The 22,890-nt window shown below is 42.3% G+C and overlaps 2 protein-coding genes across 3 annotated transcripts; both read right to left on the bottom strand.

Annotated features, from left to right (window-relative positions):
- Window positions 1–101: 101 nt before the first annotated feature.
- LOC119028893 (espin-like protein) lies at window positions 102–16,644 on the bottom strand. Its single transcript, XM_037115327.1, has 11 exons — window positions 15,934–16,644; window positions 15,101–15,291; window positions 11,862–12,048; window positions 11,590–11,772; window positions 11,314–11,445; window positions 4,037–4,201; window positions 3,824–3,953; window positions 3,528–3,700; window positions 3,287–3,451; window positions 1,515–2,443; window positions 102–1,206 (listed from the first exon to the last, which is right to left on the bottom strand). Exons 1-11 carry the CDS (start codon window positions 16,225–16,227, stop codon window positions 675–677), a joined length of 3,081 nt encoding a protein of 1,026 aa, XP_036971222.1. The 5' UTR covers window positions 16,228–16,644; the 3' UTR covers window positions 102–674.
- A 138-nt stretch (window positions 16,645–16,782) lies between these two features.
- scly (selenocysteine lyase) lies at window positions 16,783–22,311 on the bottom strand. 2 transcript variants are annotated; one of them, XM_037115329.1, is made up of 13 exons: window positions 22,137–22,311; window positions 21,222–21,323; window positions 20,943–21,052; window positions 20,486–20,586; window positions 20,211–20,388; window positions 19,972–20,099; window positions 19,691–19,846; window positions 19,494–19,600; window positions 19,323–19,359; window positions 18,736–18,819; window positions 18,430–18,529; window positions 18,181–18,256; window positions 16,783–18,082 (listed from the first exon to the last, which is right to left on the bottom strand). In XM_037115329.1, the coding sequence occupies exons 2-13, from the start codon at window positions 21,314–21,316 to the stop codon at window positions 17,929–17,931; spliced, it is 1,326 nt and encodes a 441-aa protein (XP_036971224.1). In that variant the 5' UTR covers window positions 21,317–21,323; window positions 22,137–22,311; the 3' UTR covers window positions 16,783–17,928. The 2 variants fall into 2 exon arrangements, with proteins under 2 accessions (XP_036971224.1, XP_036971225.1); XM_037115330.1 differs by lacking the exon at window positions 22,137–22,311 and adding an exon at window positions 21,801–22,115.
- Between the last annotated feature and the right edge of the window lie 579 nt (window positions 22,312–22,890).

Raw genomic sequence — 22,890 nt, 5'->3', positions numbered from 1 at the left:
GATGGATAATACATGAAAAGAAGATGTCACATCAGTCGTTACAACAAGATAATGAATGAAAAATCATGGTCAGCCTTACAAGAAATGTGCTTACACACGAATCTGTGTAATTATTTATTTTGTGATAACGCCAGAACTGGTCCTATTTCTGCCAGATATTGGATTCCATGCTGTATTATGATTATTAACAATTAACTGCTTTCTTACCACATAAAAAAAAATCTCAAAACAAAGACGTTGACTCAGAAAACACACGAGTAGTCTAGGCACTCTGGATTTTGTAATAGGGCTGGGTATGCTATGAAATTTGCTGCCAAGTTTATACCTGAGTTTGAAAAATAATACCAAAATATCTACTGAATGTCTTATATCGCTGTACAAAATTTTATAAAATCTTTTCAAAACTTATCAACTAAGTCCAAACATCTGAAATGCATTAAAGTTGAATGTTTTAACACAATTAAATACAGTATAAAATTAACAAAATTCTAATTCAAATCAGGCAACATCTGATCAAATAAGTAAACAAGGCTGAGAATCTGGCTGCGCTAGCTTTCGGTATTTTGTAGTTGACAATCACCACTTCAATTCAAACATATTTTAGGTTTGATACCCAGCCCTAATGACATCTAACTACAAACAATACAAAAATATCAAAAGGATGACACCAGCATCTACTCAAAATCAAAAATCTCTGCCTCCTTCTCTTTCCAAAAAGCAAAGCTTCGGTCGATGTATTTACAGATTTCTTCGTTGCTGAAACTGGTGATGTCAGTTCCACAGTGGAGCACCCCCTCATCAGGCGTGGGTGTCTGCACGATGACTTTAGGGACCTGTCTAACCTCCGGGAGGCTGTGTTTCACCACCTCAACTGTGCTTTCCGACTGACTCACAGCGTTACCGAAGAACTTCACTTTAATGTCCTCGAAGCCGTCCTTCCACTCGCGGTTCCCGGCCTCGATGTCCTGTATGACGGCCTTGTGGAAGTCCCTGACCAGCTCCCAGGGAAAGCTCCCCACGTGGTCGAACACCTCAAAACACAGCAGGTGCCTCATTTTGCGTTCGTCCACCGGCAGCTCCAACTCCAGGATGTGAAAGTAGCCCAGCATGAACAGATCCAGGGTCAGGTTGTCGTACTCCACCGGCACGCCGCCCAGACGAGGCAGGAACTGCTCCGGGGAGTAGAGGGCCTGCTGCCTGTGGAGCCTGTGGACAACACGGCCTGGTTACTTTTCTCTGGTGAGTGACTTTTTTCAGCAGCATTCAAACCAAAACTTTAATACTGTTCAGTAGATATTAATTTACAAATTCAAAGCAGCTACAAAAAACGTTCCTTTTGTGTTGATTCTGGCAGCTCCTGTGGACAAAAGTGTGCATTGTTGGTTCTTTCCTTGAGATTTGTGTTTGTCTGCTATTGTACAACTTTGGGTAATTTGACAAAATCACCGATCATCCTTGGGGTGAATTATCGAGATACAAAACTGGCATAATGTGAGTATTTCAGGTGGGTTTACCTGCGTATCTGTCTGGAGGGGACACTGGAGATCATGTTCCTCCAGTTGCCCAGCATCTTGTTGACAGCACTCCTCTGCTTGAAGAAATGTCCCAGAGAACTGTTCATAATGCGTTCGGGCCCGGATTTGTCACCAATCCCCGTGTTTCCAGCACTCATTTTCCTCTCGGCTGCGTCCTTGCTCTTCAGCGCCACAGTGTAGGCAGATTTCTTCCAGTGACCCAAGAAGAGCACGACTATACGCTCCTTCCTGAGGCTGGTGGTCTCGAGAATGTTGGGAACATTTTCATCATAGTCAATGCCCGAGTCACTGTTCTGATCTGTTTCTGGGGACCGAGTCGACGCTTTGGGCTGTTTGTCCAACTCTGTGGCCTCGAGCGGTGTGGAGGAACTCAACAGGACGGCCTCCTCAGGCTCATCTGACAAAGGTGAGTTCTGTGTCTCAAAATTAGACTTCAGAGTCCTTACAGACACTCCGAACTGGTGGATTTCATCCTCTATACTCTCCCTGCGTCCCCTGGTGGAGTTCTGCCTGTCTGGCGTCTGAGAGAACACAGTGATCAGCTCGGTGTTGGGCATCTTGCAGTAGGGCTGGTCGGTCAGGTTGGTCATGAGCAGAGACATGCTCTTTACGATGCCCGAGATGCGACCGCACCACACGGGCAGAGGAACTTGACTTGAGAAGTTTCTGAACTGCGTGTTGACGGTGATGTTCACGATCGGCGCTGGCAGGATGTGCCTGAGCTCCTCAGCCAGACGAGCCAGCTCCAGCTCGTAGCCCTCACAGTTCCTCTGCATGGAGACGTTGGCAATCTGCTGCTCCAGATAGATGAGGTCATCCTCAGCCAGCAGCTCACCGGAGGGCCCCAGGATGGCATTGTGGGCTTGGGAGTACCTCCAGCTGACTTTGGCATATCTGTTCCCATTTTCCTGTAAGAGAGGAGGCAAACAGCAGGCAGATAAACACACAGGATGTCATATTTTAAGTGTTTTTTTTTTAACGTTTCAAATGGCTGAGGCATGAGAGGGAAAGAGTAATGATACTGTAAAACTGCGATCCAAACCTCAGAATTATGACTTGACTAGCAATGGGTTATGTCTTCAGTGATTTGCTGTATGCAATTAAAAGTAAATGACGATGAAATGTTCAAGTGTTTTTAAAATATTCAGTAATACAGATTTAAAATAGCATCATAAAGTCATACCACGATTTTCACTTCGCTCATTGTGGTCTGGTTAGGCTCAAAAAAGCATCAGTTTAGAAGGGGACTTGACTTTAAAGCAGGCAGTAGAACACGTAACTGACTATTTTTAGGGCTGCGAAAGATGAATAAATTATCAAAATGGTCGCAGATTCAATTTCTGTCAGTCGACTTTCGGCTCGTGCAGAAAAGTGGAAAATACAGCAGCTAATCTGGAAAAATCCAAATCCAAATAAAACATCTCCTGAATTGAAACTGTGGTGAAAGATGATGCAGAAACAAGCTTCATTTTCTATCAGACAACTCAAGTACAGGATGAGTCAAGGAGTCAGTGAAGGAGTTAACAGTGAAAAGGTTGCATCAGAGTTTAAACACAAGTCAGCCTCGACATTTACATGACAAAAGACTCAACCCAAAATGAAAATAAGGCTTGGAGGCATTAATTTGGCTACAAAGATGCTTTCTCGACTCTGAAATGTGTTCCACTCATTGCCTGTGAAATGGATTTGCATTGATATGGAACAGAATAGCGTGCATGACAAAAACAAAAAATCTTTGGGAGGGACATTACCTTCCTCCTCTGAGCCTCCTCGTCGAGCAGCCTGGCCTGCAGCTGTCTCACCATGACTTGCCTCTTCCACTCAGCGATGGGACGGCCTCTCTCGTCGTGAGTGGGCACCAGGTAGTCGATGTCCGACAGGTTGGCCTCCTCGGTGGGCAGGACCACCATCTTGTTCTGCACACACACAGAATTTTAAGCTAAAGAAAGGGAAGGATTTAGAAAATGAGAATGCTTTTTTTTTTGCACTTACTGCTTGTCCGGTGAAGACGCCGGACAGCCCGGACTGTTTGAGGGACTGAATGGACTTCATGTTGCCGAGAAGTTTCCTCCCGCCCAGGAAGTTTGAATCAGGCTCCGTCGTCTTATCATCGGAGACGGTTATCTCACTTGCAGGGGCTTTGGTCTGATTGAAACCTCTGATAACTGAACAACAAATCATAATCTTTTTATCACTGAGCAGGGACTTCCATTTCAAAAGAGTGACAGTTTGTTGCTTTGCTTTGGAAAAAGAGTGATTAGAGTAGATGAACGGATGTTTTTTCTCACCGGATGCTGCGATTTGAACCTGCTCTATCCTGCTGACAGTTGTTTTCTCCGGCTGGGCGGGGTCGGATGGAGCAGACGGTAAAGGAGGTGCAGGGTATCTCGCCTGCGGGGACTCCTCACTCTCAGGTTGCTGATTGAGAGACATGGGCGAGTTGCTTTCGGCAATAACAGGAAATGAAGAATGGAAAACGTGGTGAAGAAACTCAGTGTTACCTTTAGACTATCCATGGGTGTGTCACTGCTGTAACTGTCCCTGCATGTGTCACTCAGGCTGCCGTAGTAATCCTCCCTGCTGCGCTGCAACGACACAGCCGGCTTCACCTTCACTCCCTCCTCCACTGGAGCTGTCACCTCGATGGGCTTATCCGCACAGGCTGTCTGCAAATATCACAATCACATACGATCCTGTTAGACTTCTGATGACCAAATATCATAAAACCTACGGTCAAAATTGTAAGGTTGGGGTTGCACGAAATTCTACAATCACACAGTTTAACCCCCCCCCTACCCCACTTCACAAATGCTTCCCCTACACGCATTACATCTGTGTTTTTTAGAAAAATAACAAGTAACAGACCTTGTGTGTCTTCACATGTGAGTTTATACTGATTATGGAGTCAGAAGTTTTGCAACTCTGCATGTTTTCACACAGCGAACAAGCTGACACACAGCAGAATCAGATGTCTTTCCAGTGAGAACAAGATTAAGACTGTAATAAGCAGCAGACTCTCAAGTGACATCTGAACTCAGTGCGTGTTTTGCAGACCAGGCATTTCATTTGACACTGGCATCAAATTACTGGAGAAAACAGCAAATGGGACAACAGGGAAACCATCATTTCTTGCATAAATGAGGGATTTCAGTACAATCCTAATTCCAAAGAAGTTGCAATGCCGTGTATGACATAAATAAAACAGAGTGTGATAATTCGCTAATCCTTGAAAAACAGAACAAAGACAGTGCGTTCCATGTTTTACCTCATCAACACTGATATTTGTAAATATATGCCTGTTCTGAATTTGATACCAGTAACATTTTTCAAACAGGTTGGGACAGGAGCAATCGAAAGACAGTGAAAATGTGTGTGGAACGTCCCACAGGTGAACAGGTTCATTGGTAACTGGTGATAGTATCATGACTTGGTATGAAAGAGGCATCCTTGAAGGTTCAGTCACTTATGAGCACAGAGGGGACGAGGTTCACCACATATATATGGTATATGTATACATCGTAATATTGTGAAGCTCTTTTTACAAAAAACACTTACGAGAGGTACAAAATGCTGCTGCTAAGCTTCTAACCAAGTCTGCCAAAAGATCCAATGTTACACCAGTCCACATGTTTATACTGGCTGCTCATCAGTTCAGAATCAAATTCAAGATCCTTGTAACCACATTGAGAGCCTTACATGATCAGACACGCGCCTGCACTTAAGAGCTACTGGTGCCATATAATAGCAGGACTCTGAGGTGCTCTGATCAGGGATCAGGGAAAGGAGACTGTGCTTCTGAGTTGGCAGCTCCGACACTGTGATACTCTGATGCATGTTGTTGTTGTTGTTGTTTTATGACGTGGACACTAATGACACCTTTAAAAAGCAGCTAAAGACCCATTTGTGCAGACTTCCTCTGCTTAATCCGTCTTGCTTTTTTTTTTTGTTTGGCCTCTTGTTTAAGCTCCTTGTCTGCTTGTAATGTCTCCTGCTGTTCATTTTTCGCTTTAAAAATATATATATTCTTACTCAAATGATATTAACACATGGGCTCAGGAGCACTCAGTAAAACAGTTGTCTTTCATAGCTTCTCTTAAAATTGTTGAACTCATTTTGACCCCCTGCCTTTCTGACCCTGACGAGGGCGAGCTATAGATATTTGACATCTAATGTGTTAAAAAGTGTCATTTCTTGGCTGTTGTACAGGGAAATAATTACACAAGGATGAGGATTTCTCTTTCAGTTGTCAAATAACCAATATTTCTCACTCAACAGAAGTACTGCAGGTAATTGTAAAAGCAAGTGACATGTATTTGGTTCTGCCGAGCGGTAGGACGGTACTGTAAGGTAGAACAAGATCAGTTACAGTTTGTGGGAGATAGACATTTACATTTGAGCAGTTTAATAGATCATTATAATTATCTTAATAGAAGGTTCAGCTGGATTGTTCTCCACAGGTCAGCACGACATGCAGTGTAAAGGTAGTTTTCATCTGGGACAACTAATCAGTTCAAATCAAGTATATAGGTTCGACATGGAAGCAAGAATTAGGTCGGCCTTGTTTTCATTGGCTATCAAAAATGAGTATTAGGAAACTATACTTTAATTTCATAATCAGGAATAAACAGACTAAATGGAATTAATTAGCATGTCTAGATTTAGGGTATCAAAACATTTTAGTGCCTGAAGTCATTCAACCATGAAAGACAAAGGAACAAAACAAACACATGGTATAGCAAGCAACCTGGAATAATTGGCAGCGTTTCACACCACCCCAGGGAGGATGTAGGATGTATGGAAACATTTAGATCCCCTTTAATGAACCTACGTTGTCTTAATGCACTCCATGCAGAATGCATATCAAATTCAGCTCTCCGAGGACATTATTAGTAACCAAAACATCAAAGGCAGCCCTAATACGCTGCTGCATGCTGTTGTGCTTTGCGTCCGTGTGGTGGTCCTTGCCGTTTCCTCTCGCACGGCACTTTGAAGTCGAACAGCACGAAATATGCTGTGACACTGCTCAGGCAGGAGGAATAAACTTCCCCGAAGTTGTGCAATCCATAAATAGATAAACAAGGGGAGCTGGGAAAAGGGGAGGGGGAGCCTTTGTGACCCTTCTCGTAACAGTTCAATGTCCTAAAAGCTATGATGAACCGGTCCTGTGTGTGTGCGTGTTTAATTAGACCCAGTGGCCAGAGAGCATTTGGTTTTCATCAGCACCCCATCACAATTGCCACGCAGATATAAGATAGCCTAGCCCTGTTCTGGCCTGGATCCACTCTCTCTCTCTATCAAAGAGCACAAAGAGCCCCATCACTACAGATTAGGAGCCAAGAGTTAAGAAACAGCTACTCGGCGGTGTCTCATTGTCGAGCATGCAGCACCAGTAATCTGTGGTCCCCGCGGGTCGAGCCGTGAGAGAGTTGAAGTATTTCGGAACAGCGTGTGTATTTAAAAAACATGTCTTGTAATGCTGCGCTCTGAAATCAATCATCAAAACAACCTGCTTCCATGTGAAATGTTCACCTTCCTGGTGATAAATTGCAACATGGAATGTATACAGCGGGTGTACATTATACACAGAACACTATAGTGTAAATACATGTCCACTCACATGTTAAAATACTCTCAGGTTTCCTGCAAGGAGGTGAATGCTTGAGAGGCTAAAAGATGACTGACAATGTTTTGGCCAACATTTACAGCTTTAATTGCATCCATCTGACAAATAACAATTTTTGTCCACTTAATGTTGGAACATTTAACAACTACTGGATCAGAAAACAATATCGAGAGCAGTGAAAGAGTTTTCTTTTTGTTTAAAAAGCGAGAAATTTCTTATCCAATTTGCAAAAACAACAATGAGAACCTACATTAAGGTCATGAGGTAGGAGTATTAGTCATGCCTAACCGTAAGAGGCCACTACTGATCAGAAAATAGGTGAAACACTGCCAAAACATCTGCCAGCTTTTACAAAATGTTCCTTTCATATTACAAAACTAATTACACAGCCTGTCCAGTAACTGCATAAGAGCAAATGCTGAAAGAACAATAATTTACCAAAGCACAAAAAGGAGTAAAAAAAAAAAAAAAAAGCAAGAGCAGCATAAACAGAACAACTTACAGTGAAAGTGATCAATAAACAAACCTACAATTTACCAACCTTGACCTTGAGACACTCTGCCACCGCACACCGGTGAGGCTTCACCGTACAGTGAAACTCCAGAGGCACCGACTCGTGCAGTCAGGTATCCGGGGCGGACGCTCGCCGCTGAGGATGTGACACTATCGTAAGATCACCAACCACTCGTTTGACACCATCATCTGCATCCTCTGCCAGTGGCCAAGGGCCGCCAGGCAATAAACAATAAACTCTGATCGGAGAATGCTGTTAATAATTAAGGGAAAGGATAGGATGGCCGGTAATGTCACTAATGCACGGACAAACCAATGGGCATGTTGTTGCACGAAGGGAGGTATCAGCGGAAGACTTGTCAAAGCAGCTGGAAAAGAGACATTTTATCCATGCGCGTTCAGCCGCTTTTTTCCACTTGGGACAATTGAATGGAGTGTTTTTTTGTTTTTTTATTGCGAGGGTGGGGAGGAGAAAATGTGACAGTGGAAACACAATGTGACACCATAAGCTTGAATAGATCAGCTGGACTGGATGTGGAAAAGCTGACAACAACAGTGTTGTGTTGTGAAAAATTAAAGACACATTTTTCAGGATTTTATGACTGAAATCATCCACTAATTTATTAATTTTACTCATGAATATTTACTCATCAAAATCCATGAATCACTGCCTCCTTGTTAGAAAGATAATTTAAAAAGCATTAAAAAGAAGCAAATCTGGGGCTTAATTATTGATTAATCTGTCATTTCTCATGATATGACAGTAAATATCATCTTAGATAATGGATAGTGATATACATTAACTGAACCTACTAGGCTGCACTACTTGTTCTAATACTTGTATTTATTCACTTAGTCATTATATCATATGTTGCTGATGATTGTGTCGAAAATATCCAAAATGTGTTTATTTTTGGTAAAAGTACCAATAGTAATCTGTACAGTATTGTCACAATATCACTGTTGAGGTGCTTGGTAACAATATAGATATATGAACTTATCGCCTTATCGACAGCTGGTTTGACACAACAATAAGACAATCGCTCCAGGAAGTTACAGAATCGGCCAATTGCCAATTTGCAGAAATGTTGTGGTGATTGGACAAAAAAACAAACTGTGTTGCAGAATTCACTTCGTTTGCAACATCACAACTTCCTAAAGAGACTGATGAAAAAATTAGTAAATAATTGTTTATTTCTGGGATTGTAGCTTAAAAAAATCACTTAAATGAGTAGTCGATAATCAAAATAGTTGCAGTTTTCTTTCAATCACCAACACCCTGGAACTGAATACATTTAAAGCTGAATATGTAAAGAGTATTAAGGGAGTGTACAGGTAAGTATATAATTATTACTTATTTACAAATTTGAGGTACATTACTTGAGTATTTCCATTTTCTACTACTTTAAACTTCCACTCCACTTCGTTTTGTACTTTTTACTCCATTCCATGTACTTGATAAATTTAGTTGCATGTTTAGTTGCATTGCATGTTGCATCCCAGCCAAAGCAGCAAACTTTCAAATCAATTTATTTTACCGGCAGTTGGATTGACAAATATTGATTCTGATAACAACACCAAAGTAATGAAGTCTTACTTTGGGGCAGCTAGAACAATAGATATGGTTTAACATATTAACAGATCTGAGATCTGATGTGAAAGACAATAAGTTCATCAGATGCCCTCTGGTGATAATCAAGATAAGATATTCTGAGCTTTGATTAGATATTTCAGCGCACATACAAAAAGCTTTAAAAGCATGTGTTTTGTTTCTCATTGTGAAAAACAAAGCTGAACTTTGGACAATGTTCTAAAAACACCTTGATGAATTGGACAAGTTTGTTTCCGCTCTCCACGGTATTCTAAAAATACCTCCCTCAAACTGCAGTATCTTTGGCCTGATTGCTGTGAATGGACAGGAAAAAGCCACACAAATGTGTGTGAAGTAAACCTCACGCCACGCACTGTTTATTTGATTGCAGCTGTTCCTGAGATGGGAGATGAGGGAGAGCGGTTGACAGCGCTGAACGACTGAATGACCTCGATGTGAGCGATCCAAGCATGAGGAGAGGCCAAACACACTGCTCTCCGCATTAAGGTCGCTGCTCGGAAATGAGATTGTCTGACCGACACTTTAGAACAGATGAAACCTGTGATCTACGCAGAGGTTTACAAACCTCAAACACCGACGGGAATGTAATTAACACACGTCTACTTGTACATCTCTTGGTCCGATCTCCAAATATTATGAGGTTTCAAGCCAATTAACTTCTATTTCGGCTCGTCTATCAGATGACCCCTTTTCGTTTACATCAAGCCTCGTGTTTGTGAGTCTGATTCATACGCTGCCAAGAAACAAGATACATCTTTCTGTCTGCTACCGACAATTACACAATATCCAGAGGTGACAATCATAGCACTCCTGAGTCCCTGGAAAAAGACATGACACACAATCAAACGTGTGTTTGAAGCCAGTGACATCCTGCTCTCCAAAGTCCTCAGAGGGATAGAGTTGCCGGTTCCAGGCATCAGAATGGTGAAAACGCTGAAACTTAAGCTTGTGGATCTCATAACGGCCTCAGCCCCTGGGCCCTGCACCTGAGCCGCTGGAGAGGGGTAACTGATAGGCCCTTAGCTGGCGCCGGCTCCGGCTGCGTTCGACGTCGCAGCGGCCCCTGTGCTAATTAGCTCTCCCATTGTTGACGGGAGGATTATTTCTGAGGGGGGAGCTCGGCAGCAACGCCTCGCTGCCTCCCTATCATCCTCCTCTTCACGTATGAGTGCTGCTCTTCTCCGCTGACTTATTCATTGCTTCTATTGACCGACAGCTTTCCTTGCTCTGTGTACATCGCTGGGTAGTCTGTGCTATAGGGGGCGAGTGAAGTGTGATGGGAGAAACAACGACGGGCTGCAGGTGGACAGCTGTGAGGCTTTAAGGTTCAACAAGTCTGCTGACTGAGTTCCCCTTAGGCTCTTCCAGTTAACAGTATTCTCTGTTTCCTGTTTGAAATCAACTGAGCGTGCTCAGATTACAGTATCAGTGTCAACTGTAACCTTTTAAACCTAATTATTATGTAGCTATGACAAAGAAAAATAAACAAATCAAGATATCAACTGACTGTTAAAGTGAAACGCAGGCCAGTTTTGACTGCACTGACCTCCTGACTTGAGCACCAGCACAAGAGAGGTGTTAACACTGAAATATTCATCAATCACGTTAAGGAGTGTCGTGCTTTCTGCACAAAGCAAAGAGCTAATCTCCAAGAGGCCTCGGCCGCAAACTGAGAATGGACAATCTCTTCCCGCACGCATGGCATCATCGCATGTAATGCCTTATTAAACACAAAAGCCATCATCCTCCACTCTCCCGGACCTCTTAAACTGAGAGCAAAGCAATCAGGCTGAGTGGGAGAGAAGAGTGCCGCGGAAGGACAGGCCTGACCTGCACGAAATACATGTCACAAATTAAAAAGATGATTCACCGAGGTTGCGAGGTCTTCCAGATGTTTTCTGTTGACCCCAAACTAGCTTTGATTTTCATGCCAAAGTAAACAGCTGGGCAGGACTGACGCAAAGAGAAGACACAGAGCAGGAAAACGTGTAAAATAAAACAAAGTGCAGTAGTTGAGAGAGAGAGCTTACGTTTCTCTCCATGGCATAAAGATATCTGGCACATTCATGGTGTCCGTTGTACTCTGCCAAGTCTGCTGCCGTGAGCCCGTCAATATCTTGGTCTGCAGGATTCGCCTGATTGGCCAGCAGGAGTTTGCAGCACTGAGATAAAGAATAGAAGAATGTTGTGAATCAACTAACAGCAATTATGAATGCAGTTCAGTTCATATGTCAGATTAGACAAAAAAAAAAGAAAAAAAAGAAGAAGAAGAAGAAGAAAACGAAAGGACAGAAGTTGCATCCAACCTCCAGCTCTCCGTTCTCTGCAGCATCATGCAGCGGGGTGCCTCCCCAGAAATCCTTGATGACCTTTGAACCCATGTGCAGCAGCCGCTCCAAGATACAATAGTGCCCTCTGCTGGCAGCAAAGTGCAGAGCAGTCGCTCCATCTCTGTCCTGGCAGGACAGGCTGACATCAGTGCACGTCACCTGTGTAGGGTTCATAAAAAAAAGGGTCTAAATAGGGACTCACAAAACATCCAGATATTGAGGGTCAACTGTTGAGATTCTCGACTGACCAGCCACAACACGACAGCTTGGTGGCCCATGTGAGCAGCAGCATGCAGGCAGGTCATGCCGTCGTGGGCCCGAAGGTGGACGTCAGCACCACAGTCATTCACGAGGTACTCCACAACGTGCAGGTGCCCTTCCTGGCAGGCCAGATAGAGCGGGGTGGCACCGAGGACCGTCTGGTGGTTCACACACCTGTGCTCCAACACACATCGAGAACACCAGGTTAAGTTACAAGTATCAGCGATGAAATGCTTGAAAATACATCGTCAGTATTGGGACCAATATCAGCGTTCTGCCAGATGCAATGTACACATTTGATATGAAGGCAATAACGGTTTCAGCTCAATCAAAACAATCAACAGTTAGGTTGTTACAGTCATAATCTTACGAAGCTGCCTTGAAAAATAAGATGGAGATAAAATGTATCCCAAAATGTTTCACAATGCAAAGTGTTTTCATGCTCTGCCTTTAGTGATGGCAGAGTTTTAAAGCAGTGTGTGTTTTTAGAAATGATGAAGAAAACGATTAATCCAGTAGCACCTAAACATTATAATGTGTGGAGAAACATTAAAATGCAAATCTGTTGATAAACGATCAAAAGAAAATGAGTTACCATTTTTATAGTCAATTAATTTTTTCAGTGTCAAACATTTGCTGGTTTCAGCTCACTAACAAAAAAAAAACCAAACTCAAAACTCTGATTCTGGTTTGCAGAATATCAAATCCAATAACTGCCCAGGCTGATAACTGATCCCATGGTGTATACATACAAATAAACATATGTACATATGTACTTTTACTTGTATTTTTGATAATTTAGTACTTTTAATATCACATACTTTAAAACTTTTACTTGCCCAAGTCACATTTTAAGACAATATCTTTACTTTTACTCAAGTATGACTTTTAGGTACTTTTTACAACACTGGTTATTATTAGTAATAACAGTCAAAAGATGCAGAGCACATTAGAAACTCATACTCATACATATTAGAAATTCATACTGTAAATTATAAAAACATACAATAATTCTACTGTTGTTAAGTGTTATGACTCTCCTTTGTTTGGTTTGTGTGTTTATGATTCTCCACCACATCGAGGAATGTAGTTATGATATTGAAAAACCATGCAAAGGCTTCAGGATTTTATTAACAGTGGTGGAAAAGCTCTCTGGTTCTTGTCCATCACAGGCTGAATCTACACTGACTGTACACTGCTTCAAAACCCACATGGATGACATGTGACTGACAGCGTCTAAGCATGTATAATTCACAGGATACCGATGGTCACATGGGATAGCGTGACCCTGTCGTACATCATGCAAATGACAGTCATACTGTCCTGTAACAAGGAGATGAAGCAGGAAGAGCAACATGTCTTTCTCTGCTCCTTCCTAAGTGCCACAGTCTCAGGTTAAGGAGATGGAGCAGATACAGGATTTAACTGGGGGGGGTGACATCTCACCTGGAACTGTCACTCTAGATGGGTGTAGTCTGATGCCATAAATCCTTTTGTTTAATTATGAGATGTGTCAAAATGGGATTAATCACTGGATGACATCCCATCATCACCTGTAAATGTGAGTTTAAAATTATAACTTATTGGAGATTCTGATTGCAACCAAAGAAACCTACATCCAACACCCAAAGCTTAAATATCGTTTCAAAGTCATATTGAGTGTTTCTAATAACCATAACCTGATCATAATGGTTAATGATTAAATATCTGAGTTACTCAGAAAGACTCAGTAAGGTGCCTTATCTTACTAAGACACAAAGTCTGTGTCCGCAAATCTGTCTTTGTTGAATCAAACTAATAAAGTTCAGTGTGATAAATAACAATGTTTGTGCTGAACTATTGAACTCAGTGCAACTTACGTCATCTGTCAGGTTATCTGGAGATCTGTGCAGTTACTCTCACTATGGTGATGATTGTAAAGTGTTGTCGGCCTTATGATGCGGTGCAGCTAAAAGTAATGAGTTGGTGTAATGGATAAACAGCCGAACTTAGGCTACAACACCTAAACAGTTGAGTTGGTTTTCTACAACTAATACATAACTTTGAAAAAGTTTGCTGAAAGTAAATTATGGAAAAAATTAGCTGAACGTAATGGATAAACAGCCGAAATAGTGAGCTTTAAGTTATAGATAAAATCTGAAATAGATGTTAGTTAGTAAAGTAGCAGATGAGCAGTTTAAATAGACGAGGGTGATGAATAGTATTGGATAAATTGGGCGAAATGTCCTTCTGCTACTCCAAGTGGTGTTAGTCAGTCCACTGTCACGGGAGATAAGTTATCACCTGTCTGTTTGTTGGTTTGTGAACAGGATTACACAAAAACTACTGGACAGATGGAGGAGGGGGTCTCAGTCCAGAACAGACCCTGTTCACTTTCGGTGCAGATCTGGATTAAGGGATGGATCCAGGATTTTTTTTCTTTTTCTTTAACATTGTAAGAGATAAGGTGTTTTATTAACAGTTTAGTTTAGTTTGTTTGTTTTGTTTAGCAAATTTAGGTGGTTGGTGTCTATATGTAAGTAGAATTTGATGTGGTGTAGTTACATTAGGTTTAAGCATTTATGGGTGGTTTAATTTAGAGTGATACAGGGCTGCAGAGTATGATACTGGATTCAGTTTGATTGAATTCAAGAGGACTGTTGGGCCTTAGTGGAGGTATGCACTCTACTAAGTGCCATTCTAGTGTTTGTTGAACACAGATATGTAATTTCAGTTGACTTGCCTCACAGCTACACGTAAACTTAATGCTCACATCAGCATGCAAACATGCTTACAATGATAATTCTGCCATGTTGACCTTGTGAGCTTGACGTGTAAGCATGCAAATATTTACTAACAAGCTTTAAACACAAAGTACAGCTGAGGCGGATGAGAATGTCGTGAGATTATGTTGCTACATGAAGAGTCTGATCAACAAAGTGACTATAGTTGAAGAATGTGTGCAAAAAATTTCAGAGTTGTTGAGATATTTCAATAAAAAGTTAATGTCATGGTAGAGGAAAGGTCAGAGGATCACGGGTGGCACCAGAGGAGGAGCCAGAGGTTCACTGAAATGTTGAGGATTCATCCTCTGGAAACCCTGAATGTTTCTGCAAAATCTCATTTACAACTAATCCATCTAAAAGTTCACACTTCAGTGCGGGTCAGAGTGGTGGACGGACCGACACAAAGCATGGAACATAGCTAAAAATGATCTGTGAATGATCGGGTTCCACTGTGAGCTCACCCTGGTGCCTGCTGAATGAGAAGTTTTAAACAGGTGAGGTCTCCACTGGCTGCAGAGTAATGAGCAGGTACAGCTCGACAGTTGGTCTCCACCTGGGCCCCTCCGCCAACGGAGAGCAGCCACCTGACGACTTCCACACAGCCGAACCGAGCTGCCAGGTGGAGCGCAGTGGCACCGGCGGCGTCCCTGTCCTGGAAACATCCACAAAGATCACACTTAGATGCTGCTTGAAGCAGAAATGTTTAACTTTTCTCAGGTAGATTAGAGGCTTGTTGTAAGAGAAGGGTTTTATACAGAGGATACAGTGCAAGTTATTATACAGGTGCACTCCTGTTCCAAAGCTGCAGCAGTGGAGGGCCAAATACATTTGGTGGTGACCATTAAGAATTACATGTGTTTCTTTCATTTTAGGCAGGATTCTGCAAACCCAATCACATGGACCTGTATAACTCTAAGAAACAAGAGCTGTACTGTAGGTGGACGTGACTCTACACTAATAGCTCGGTGCTCCCTTTAAGCATCTGGACATAATTACACCAGCTACATAACACTAATGGATCCCCAGTAAGTCAACACCATATGATGTAATGAGCTGGTAATACATGTGAAGAAGGTAGTGCACAGTACCTTTTTACTACTGCGGTTATGTAACCTCACCCTGAGATCAGTTAGGCGATCATCTGAAGCCATCGGCTGAATTCAGACTCACACGAGTCGGTAGAAATCATCCGGAAACCTGGACATGTGTGGCATGTCTCCAAGGCATCCGAGCCCTCAGGATAAGTTTCTCCCTCTCTTTGTGTGTGGAGATTACTCTCAGTGGATAAACTTACCTCGATGTTGCAGCCTCCTTCGTCTGCCAGCCACTGCAGCTCCCGGATGTGGCCGGTAGCTGCTGCATCGTGCGCTGGTGTGGCCCCGTTTGAGGCCCGTGCGTCAGCTGCCAGCCCCAGCTCGGTCACCAGGAACTGCAGGCACTCCAGGCGTCCACATCTCGCTGCGTGGTGCACCGGGCCAGCACCCTGAGCATCAGTGATGGGAAGCTCGAGGTGACCAGAGGATGCAAGCTCCCTCAGGGTTGCAAGATCCCCGGCTCGAGCCGCCTGGATGGCCCGATGAAGCACCATCCCAGGCTGCTATGAGTGGGCACACAGAGCAGGCTCCCTGGAGCTCTCTGGATCCCAGCAGGTCACCATCTCCTCTCATGCTCAACTCTCATACAATAACCAAAAACTCATGCACTCATTGCCTCCACCCGAGCCAGGAAAGTGACACCCGAGTGGCAGCCAGCTGGCCAGCATGGCTGCTGGGGAGAGAGGAGGAGGAGGAGGAGGAGGAGGAGGAAGAGGGGGTCAGAGCCAGCGAGATAGAAAGGTAATGAAAGACGGGTGGAGGCGCACCACTCATGGCCTCCCGCTCTCCTTTGTGTGGCACTGACCATATGCTGGCACACGCACCAACGCTTCACTGGAGATGGGGGAGCTGAGGCAGCACGGAAACTTAAGTAATGGGAGAAGTCGGAGCCAAGGCATGGTGGATTACATCGAGTGTTATTTTTTACAACTATTTTAAAAATTCATCTCAGTGTGGATGATTAAACAGCTGGAAAATCTGGAGGACTTTAATCTGCAGAGACGAATTTACAGGTGATTAGATTAATGGAAAAAAAAAAATATTAAAGAGAGTTTGTAAATATTTTATTTCAATAACACTCATACATCATACACACCCTGATTCCAATTAGCTGATGAGCTCCACACATGACGTGATGGAAGCTGAGTGCAGTCATCTCATAACATCACCCCTCAGGTCACTTCAAGTTCTCCCCTTTTATTATTCATATTAAATATTTCATCCATTTTACATGATTAGTTTAAAGGTGGCTCCACCAATTGTACAAATTGAAGTGTGTTTACAGTTCCTGGGAAGCATTACTGCATATATATGTGAACAAAAGTAGTATGAAGCATCTTGTACCTCCAGTGATGTCACCTTGTGGCTAAGTTGCATTGTGGGTAATGTGGGGTTAAGTAAAGCAGTCCACTGGTTTTATATTGCATAACTCAGTTGGACTTATGTAAGAACATGTAAGAACTTTGGTTTGAAAATGTCTGTTGTAGCCAATTTTGTTTGAGCAACACTGCTATTTACATGACTCACCAAACACATACACAATGTAACATATTCACACATCAAAACTGGCTACAACAATATCAACGAAATCTAAAGAAATGACAGTTTTGATGTTATAATTTTAACATATAGTGTTAAAATGCAGAGGTATCTACTGAAGTTAGCATGCTAACCAGCTAGACCCATCCAACCCCAGTTCAAAGCTCCCTTGCTGGCTATGTGAACACTTCTCCAGTGCCCTGAGCGCAGACTCCGGACCATTAGCTGAACTGCTAACTGTACCTGTGGTTAGCAGCAGTTAGCGGTTACTCTGGTGATATGCTTCCCCTACTTGCTTTGAGTATGAATCCAAAAGGAGGCCAATTCTTACATAGTGCAACTTCAAATGATCAAAATCACTACAGCAGAACCTTTTTTTTTGTTCCTGCTGCTGCTTACATTACCCACAATGCAATTTAGCTACTAAGTGACATCACTGGAGGCAGTTTATCAGATTACATGCAGCTTCCACTGGAGCCACTGAAGACTTTGTGCTACTTTTTCACACATGCAGTAATACTCCAGAACAGCTGTAAACACTCGTTAATGAGTCAAAATGGTGGCCTCATCCTTTAATGTAACAATATACACATCTTTATAATGTATTTCTAATCATGTACATTATTATTTGACCTCTAGAGTAACTTTTCATGCCATCAGTTCCTTTCTTCCAACAGCTGAACCGTTTCCCTCAAGTCCTCCACCACTGCATCCACGTCTGACTTGGTCGTCCCCCTGCCAACGCTCAACCTCAAGGCGTTAGCTGCCACCTCTGTGGGGACGCCGCAGCTCAGAAGGATATGGGAGGGCCTGATGGACAGCAAAGTGCAGCGTAGGAGTTAGGTAACTTCGATCAATGCGGTGTCTGGACAAAAAGCATAGGAGGTTAAAGGAGGGACCTCTTTTACCTGTTTGCAGTGTCTGAGTGGCAGGCAGCACCAACGCTGGCCAACAGCCTCGCACAGTTGGACAATACCCTCCAGCCTACAGCAGGAGAGAGAGAGATATTAATCATTCAGAGCCTTTGTAGTTTACAAATAGCCCCGTGCAGGTCATGAACTATCGCTGACAAACATGGGTGTAGGGTTAAAGGACACTGTGTTGGACCGGCTGGCCAAAACAGACATAGGACAGAGACGGTAGAGGCATGATATCACCTTGTAATCTTGGGCCCTGGATGGACATGTTACATGTGTTGGGGAGGACATCAGAGCCTGGGTAATGGCTGTTGAAGGTGATCTTGTCTCTGAAGACGGCCTGGAAGAGAACACATATTGATGGTACACTTTCACTCTGTGCAGCGGATAAGCGGCAGAATAATACTTATAGATGTTATAATTTTGAAAACAAAGAATAAAAGTCCCAGTGAAACATACTATAATAATTTAAATAAATAACTCCATGAACAGATGGCATTACTATTAAATAGTAACACAGTTGTAACAACAACGAATCAAACTTACCTTCAGTCGTTCTTCCAAGTAAAGTTTGGTACTTCGCATGTGACTCTCGTACTCTGACAGGTTGGCGGTCACCAGCTCTGCAGCCTAACGGACACATAATAAAGCAGCGATCAGCGAAACAGGAAATGACATGTTTAAGGCTGACGTAAAGACACAACATCAGTGGTGTGCGCCTTCAGATTATTCTTCAAGTCTTTTAACTCTAACTCTTAATTCAAACTCAATTTTACAATTACTACATATGGGTTCATGATATGTAATGACATTAGAAACATGGCAGAGAAGAAATGTTCTTATATATATTCTTCAATGTATATTACAACGTTATATCCAAAGGCTATATATATGTCTTGTGCTGCAGAGATGCAGTATTATATACCAACCTTAGCATGCTAACCAGCTAGCCCAGGTGTGTTATTTTTCACAATACCACTCACAGCTCACAGTCCAGTTAATGGATTCCACACAATTCAACAAAATCATCACAAAACACCACACAAATCATTTTTCAGTATTCATGACATCTTATCAGTCCTCCAATGGAGTGTCAGTGTACAAACTCATACTATATACAGCAGGAAACATACCTTTCCCAGACCTGCAATCATTGGGGTGTTTTCTGTGCTGTAATATGCACAGAGAGAGAGAAAAACAGACGGTTATATTTAGATGTGCAGAGCTCTGAGCTTGGCCTTTTATTCATGCTTTTATTGGTTCTTTATTGATTCATCCTGAGGTTAGACAATGTAGTTTGTTACCCTGGTCTGAAGTTCCTCTCCTGTCCTCCTCCAAACAGCATCGGAAACAGCGGCGTTCTCGTCCCAGGGCCATTCACGTACAGAGCACCAATCCGAGGGGCGTAGAACTAGAAACGTAACAACACCTGTCCATAAAAAGTTGTGCTGTTTTAATTTCCGATATCAAATTAAGACACTTTACACACTAGCTTCTTTACCTTGTGCCCCACTATAGTGAGGTAGTCCACGCCCAGTTCACAGACATCTACTCTGATTTTCCCCACAGTCTGAGCAGCATCAGTATGAAGCAGGATCCTGAGCCACTCACGCTGCTTGTTGAGAGTTTTTACCCTCTGGCAGATCTCTTGGATTGGCTGACAAGAGGAAAAAACATATAAGACACGTCAGCATTACTTTATTATCAGTGCTGTAAAGAGATGCACATGCGGGTGAGCACAGAAGAGGCCGTCAGATTTCCAAAAGTCTATCTCCTTCTCACCATGATGACTCCTGTCTCATTGTTGGCCATCATGATGGAGATGAGACAAGTGTTTGGACGCACTGCAGCAATGACGTCCTCCACCTCCACACGGGCTGTCACCTTAGACACAGGCACAAACGTCACATCTGTGAGAGACAAGTCAAGGAACATTTTGAGGTTAGTCGGTAATAGTATCTTTTTTTTTTGGTTTAACTTTAAATTACTCTTGAAAGAGACTTTACAGGATGGCCTCCTACCTGCCTGGCCATCTTTCTGTAGGTGCTCGGCCACTAGTTTGACGGAGACATGTTCCACATTGGAGGTGATAATGTGAGGAAGGCCTTTGCTTCTGCTCTGCTGCCCTTCGCCTTGCTCTTGAGCCTTGCAGTTTCTCCTGAAGTACTCTACAGCAGTGTGGAGCACCAGGTTATTGGCCTGAAAGAAGGTTTGTTTAACATGAACCACCGCTGCATGCATGAAACAATTATTCTGCAGATGTAGCCGTGTAAAACACGCAACCAGTAACGATTACCTCTGTTCCACCTGATGTGAAAATTATATCTTCTGCTTTACCTCCCACCATCCTCGCCACATTCTCTCTGGACTGATTAATTATTGCCTTGGCTTTAGCACCTACAAATAAAAATAATAGTGTAAACAATTAAAAAAACCCTACTTTTTTTATTAAAAAAAAGTATTTTTTATTGTCCTATTTTATTCTCTTACAATAAAAACTTTTTTTTATTAATCTTACTCACTAATCTAATTTTCCAATAAAACTTTTTTAATTGCAAGAGGATAAAACAGGACAATAAAAACATACTTTTAGAAGTCGTTTGCATGCTGAGATAAACCATTATTGCAAATTAGGGAAAAGCAGATCGCTGATAGTAAACTAAATGAATTGCAGGCGCAAGTAGCTTGCATATCTGATTGGAATTACAACATCAACTTAATGGCATTTTGATGAAGGCTTTCACTTTCGTCACCTGCTATATAATTGCTACTCGGGTTTCCCCAGGCATCCTCCAGGGCTTCAGAGATGGCCTGGATCACTTCTGGTTCCAGTGGAGTTGTGGCATTGTAGTCCATGTAGATCCTACATCACATTAGGAACATTGCAGAGAAACCACCTGGTCTCAGTATATTTGTATTTAAGCATATATGCTACAACACATTAACAAAACATCTAGAGCACTCAAAGTCCTCAGTTTAACCTTATTTTGCATTTGCCTCAGAGTGATCGACCGACTGATACGTGTTCTTACCTGTCTAGATTCATCTCTGAATAGTGATGAAAGGTGTGATGGTCAGGGAAGGTGTGACTCATTATTAGGGGGATGTCATCTGATTGTTTGGCCATTATACTCCTTGAGAGGAATAAGACATTCAATAAGATATGTGTAGATTTATTACACTCAGGCAAGAATTGCCAGTTAAAACAATATTTCCCCGGATTTATAACCAAACGCCATATAAATCTTTCTAACAAAACGTGTAATTACATCCCTCAGTGAGAGCTGGATTTATTTGCACAGCTTCGATTACAATGTGTTGTGAAAAGCTGTTTGGACAGTTAGAGACACAGTTATTATTCCCAGTACAGTTAATAACTGCAGCCCCCAAAACAGCAGGTGTGACTGAACTGTCCAGCTGTCCTGTCAGCCAAAAAATTAAATTACTCACAAGTCATGATCATTGTTATCACCACTTAGTGTGCCATTAACCGTCAGCTGGCTACGGAGGCTTATTACACACTTAAAACAAACATTTAAGCTAGCGAGAGAAGAACATGGTCTGTCGGTCAGCAAGCGTCACAAACGACTACGTGACAGGAAGGTATTTACTCAGCTTTCAGTGGAACTTCCTCTACCGACTCAGCTCACGGTGGATTCAAAACACTGAGAAAATAATAATAACAACAAAACAACAACCCGTCTCATCCCGGCCAACGCCTCACACCAGACCGGGTTGATGTTTAGCCAGCTAGCGCTAACTTAAACTAGGTGCCATTAGTTAACTTTTAGCTAAAGCAAGCTAGTGCTGCTAACTATGTTATGCTAGCAAGAGTAACCGTTAAACTGATTCCCGGCTTTTAAAAAAAAACCCAAAAACGAGCCGGGTATTTTTTTATTTTCCTTCGTCCGACACGGCAGGCTGAGAGTCTTGGCTCTGTGTCTGACCTTGTGAAATGATGCGGAGCGGTCTTGAATATATTCACTACTATCCGGGTCAATCATCAGCTAGCTAGCCACTTTGTATGGCTGTGGATGAGGCGCTGCTGCTCCGCTGGGTTGCCAGATGTCTTAAAGGGAAATCCGCAATCTGACGTTAAGGATGTCAGAAAAAGCTCAAAATGATGTACGCATAATAAAAGTTTAACGTTTTTATATGACATCTGTGGTTTATTGTATTGATTATATTTGTATGAAGTTAAAAGCATAAACAATTGCGTCTTTTTTTCTTTTTTTTTAAACTGTAGCATGAGTTAGGTGTGATAAACAATTCAGCTTTTTTTTTGTAAAGTTCACAAAATGCAGGATGTTTCTGATGTCGAAGAGCTTGAACGATTATGTAAATTAGTGTTCAGTATGTGAGGATTAATCATTTTTAAGATAAACATAATTTTTGTATAAACACTCCCAAAACGATGGGATGTGAACATGGCAACCCTGGATTCTGCTGGCATGGTTACAGCCAGGAGTTTGTCCTCTTGCACTTTTCAGTCAGTTTGTATTTAATGTTTGTCTAAACTAAATGTTACAGTTTAACAGTAGATTCTTATCCCTCTATTCTCTATTAACTCATTTTATGATCTGTTGTCTTGCTGTTGAATGATGATGTTTATCGTGCAGCTGAGAAACTGAATTTCCTTCAGGATAAATAAAGTATTTATCTGTCTATCTAAATAGAACACTGGCTCAGACACCAGATCAT

This window comes from Acanthopagrus latus, chromosome 11, assembly GCF_904848185.1.
Source record: "Acanthopagrus latus isolate v.2019 chromosome 11, fAcaLat1.1, whole genome shotgun sequence".
NCBI classification, from domain to species: domain Eukaryota; kingdom Metazoa; phylum Chordata; class Actinopteri; order Spariformes; family Sparidae; genus Acanthopagrus; species Acanthopagrus latus.
The sequence above is the reverse complement of the archived record's forward strand: the minus strand, read 5'-3'. Positions and strand labels throughout refer to the sequence as shown.

What these genes read in the sequence shown, in the direction of transcription:
- LOC119028893 (XM_037115327.1), bottom strand. Translation starts at nt 16,227, where the DNA reads ATGGTGCTTCATCGGGCCATCCAGGCGGCTCGAGCCGGGGATCTTGCA. An exon ending in TTTATGCCATGGAGAGAAAC is followed by an intron (nt 4,202 to 11,313) that starts GTAAGCTCTCTC and finishes TGATATTTGCAG; the next exon opens with ACAGCCTGTGCGGATAAGCC. An exon ending in GGTTCAAATCGCAGCATCCG is followed by an intron (nt 3,701 to 3,823) that starts GTGAGAAAAAAC and finishes TTTGTTGTTCAG; the next exon opens with TTATCAGAGGTTTCAATCAG.
- scly (XM_037115329.1), bottom strand. Translation starts at nt 21,316, where the DNA reads ATGGCCAAACAATCAGATGACATCCCCCTAATAATGAGTCACACCTTC. An exon ending in GAGTAGCAATTATATAGCAG is followed by an intron (nt 20,587 to 20,942) that starts GTGACGAAAGTG and finishes TTTTATTTGTAG; the next exon opens with GTGCTAAAGCCAAGGCAATA. An exon ending in TCACATCAGGTGGAACAGAG is followed by an intron (nt 20,389 to 20,485) that starts GTAATCGTTACT and finishes ACCTTCTTTCAG; the next exon opens with GCCAATAACCTGGTGCTCCA.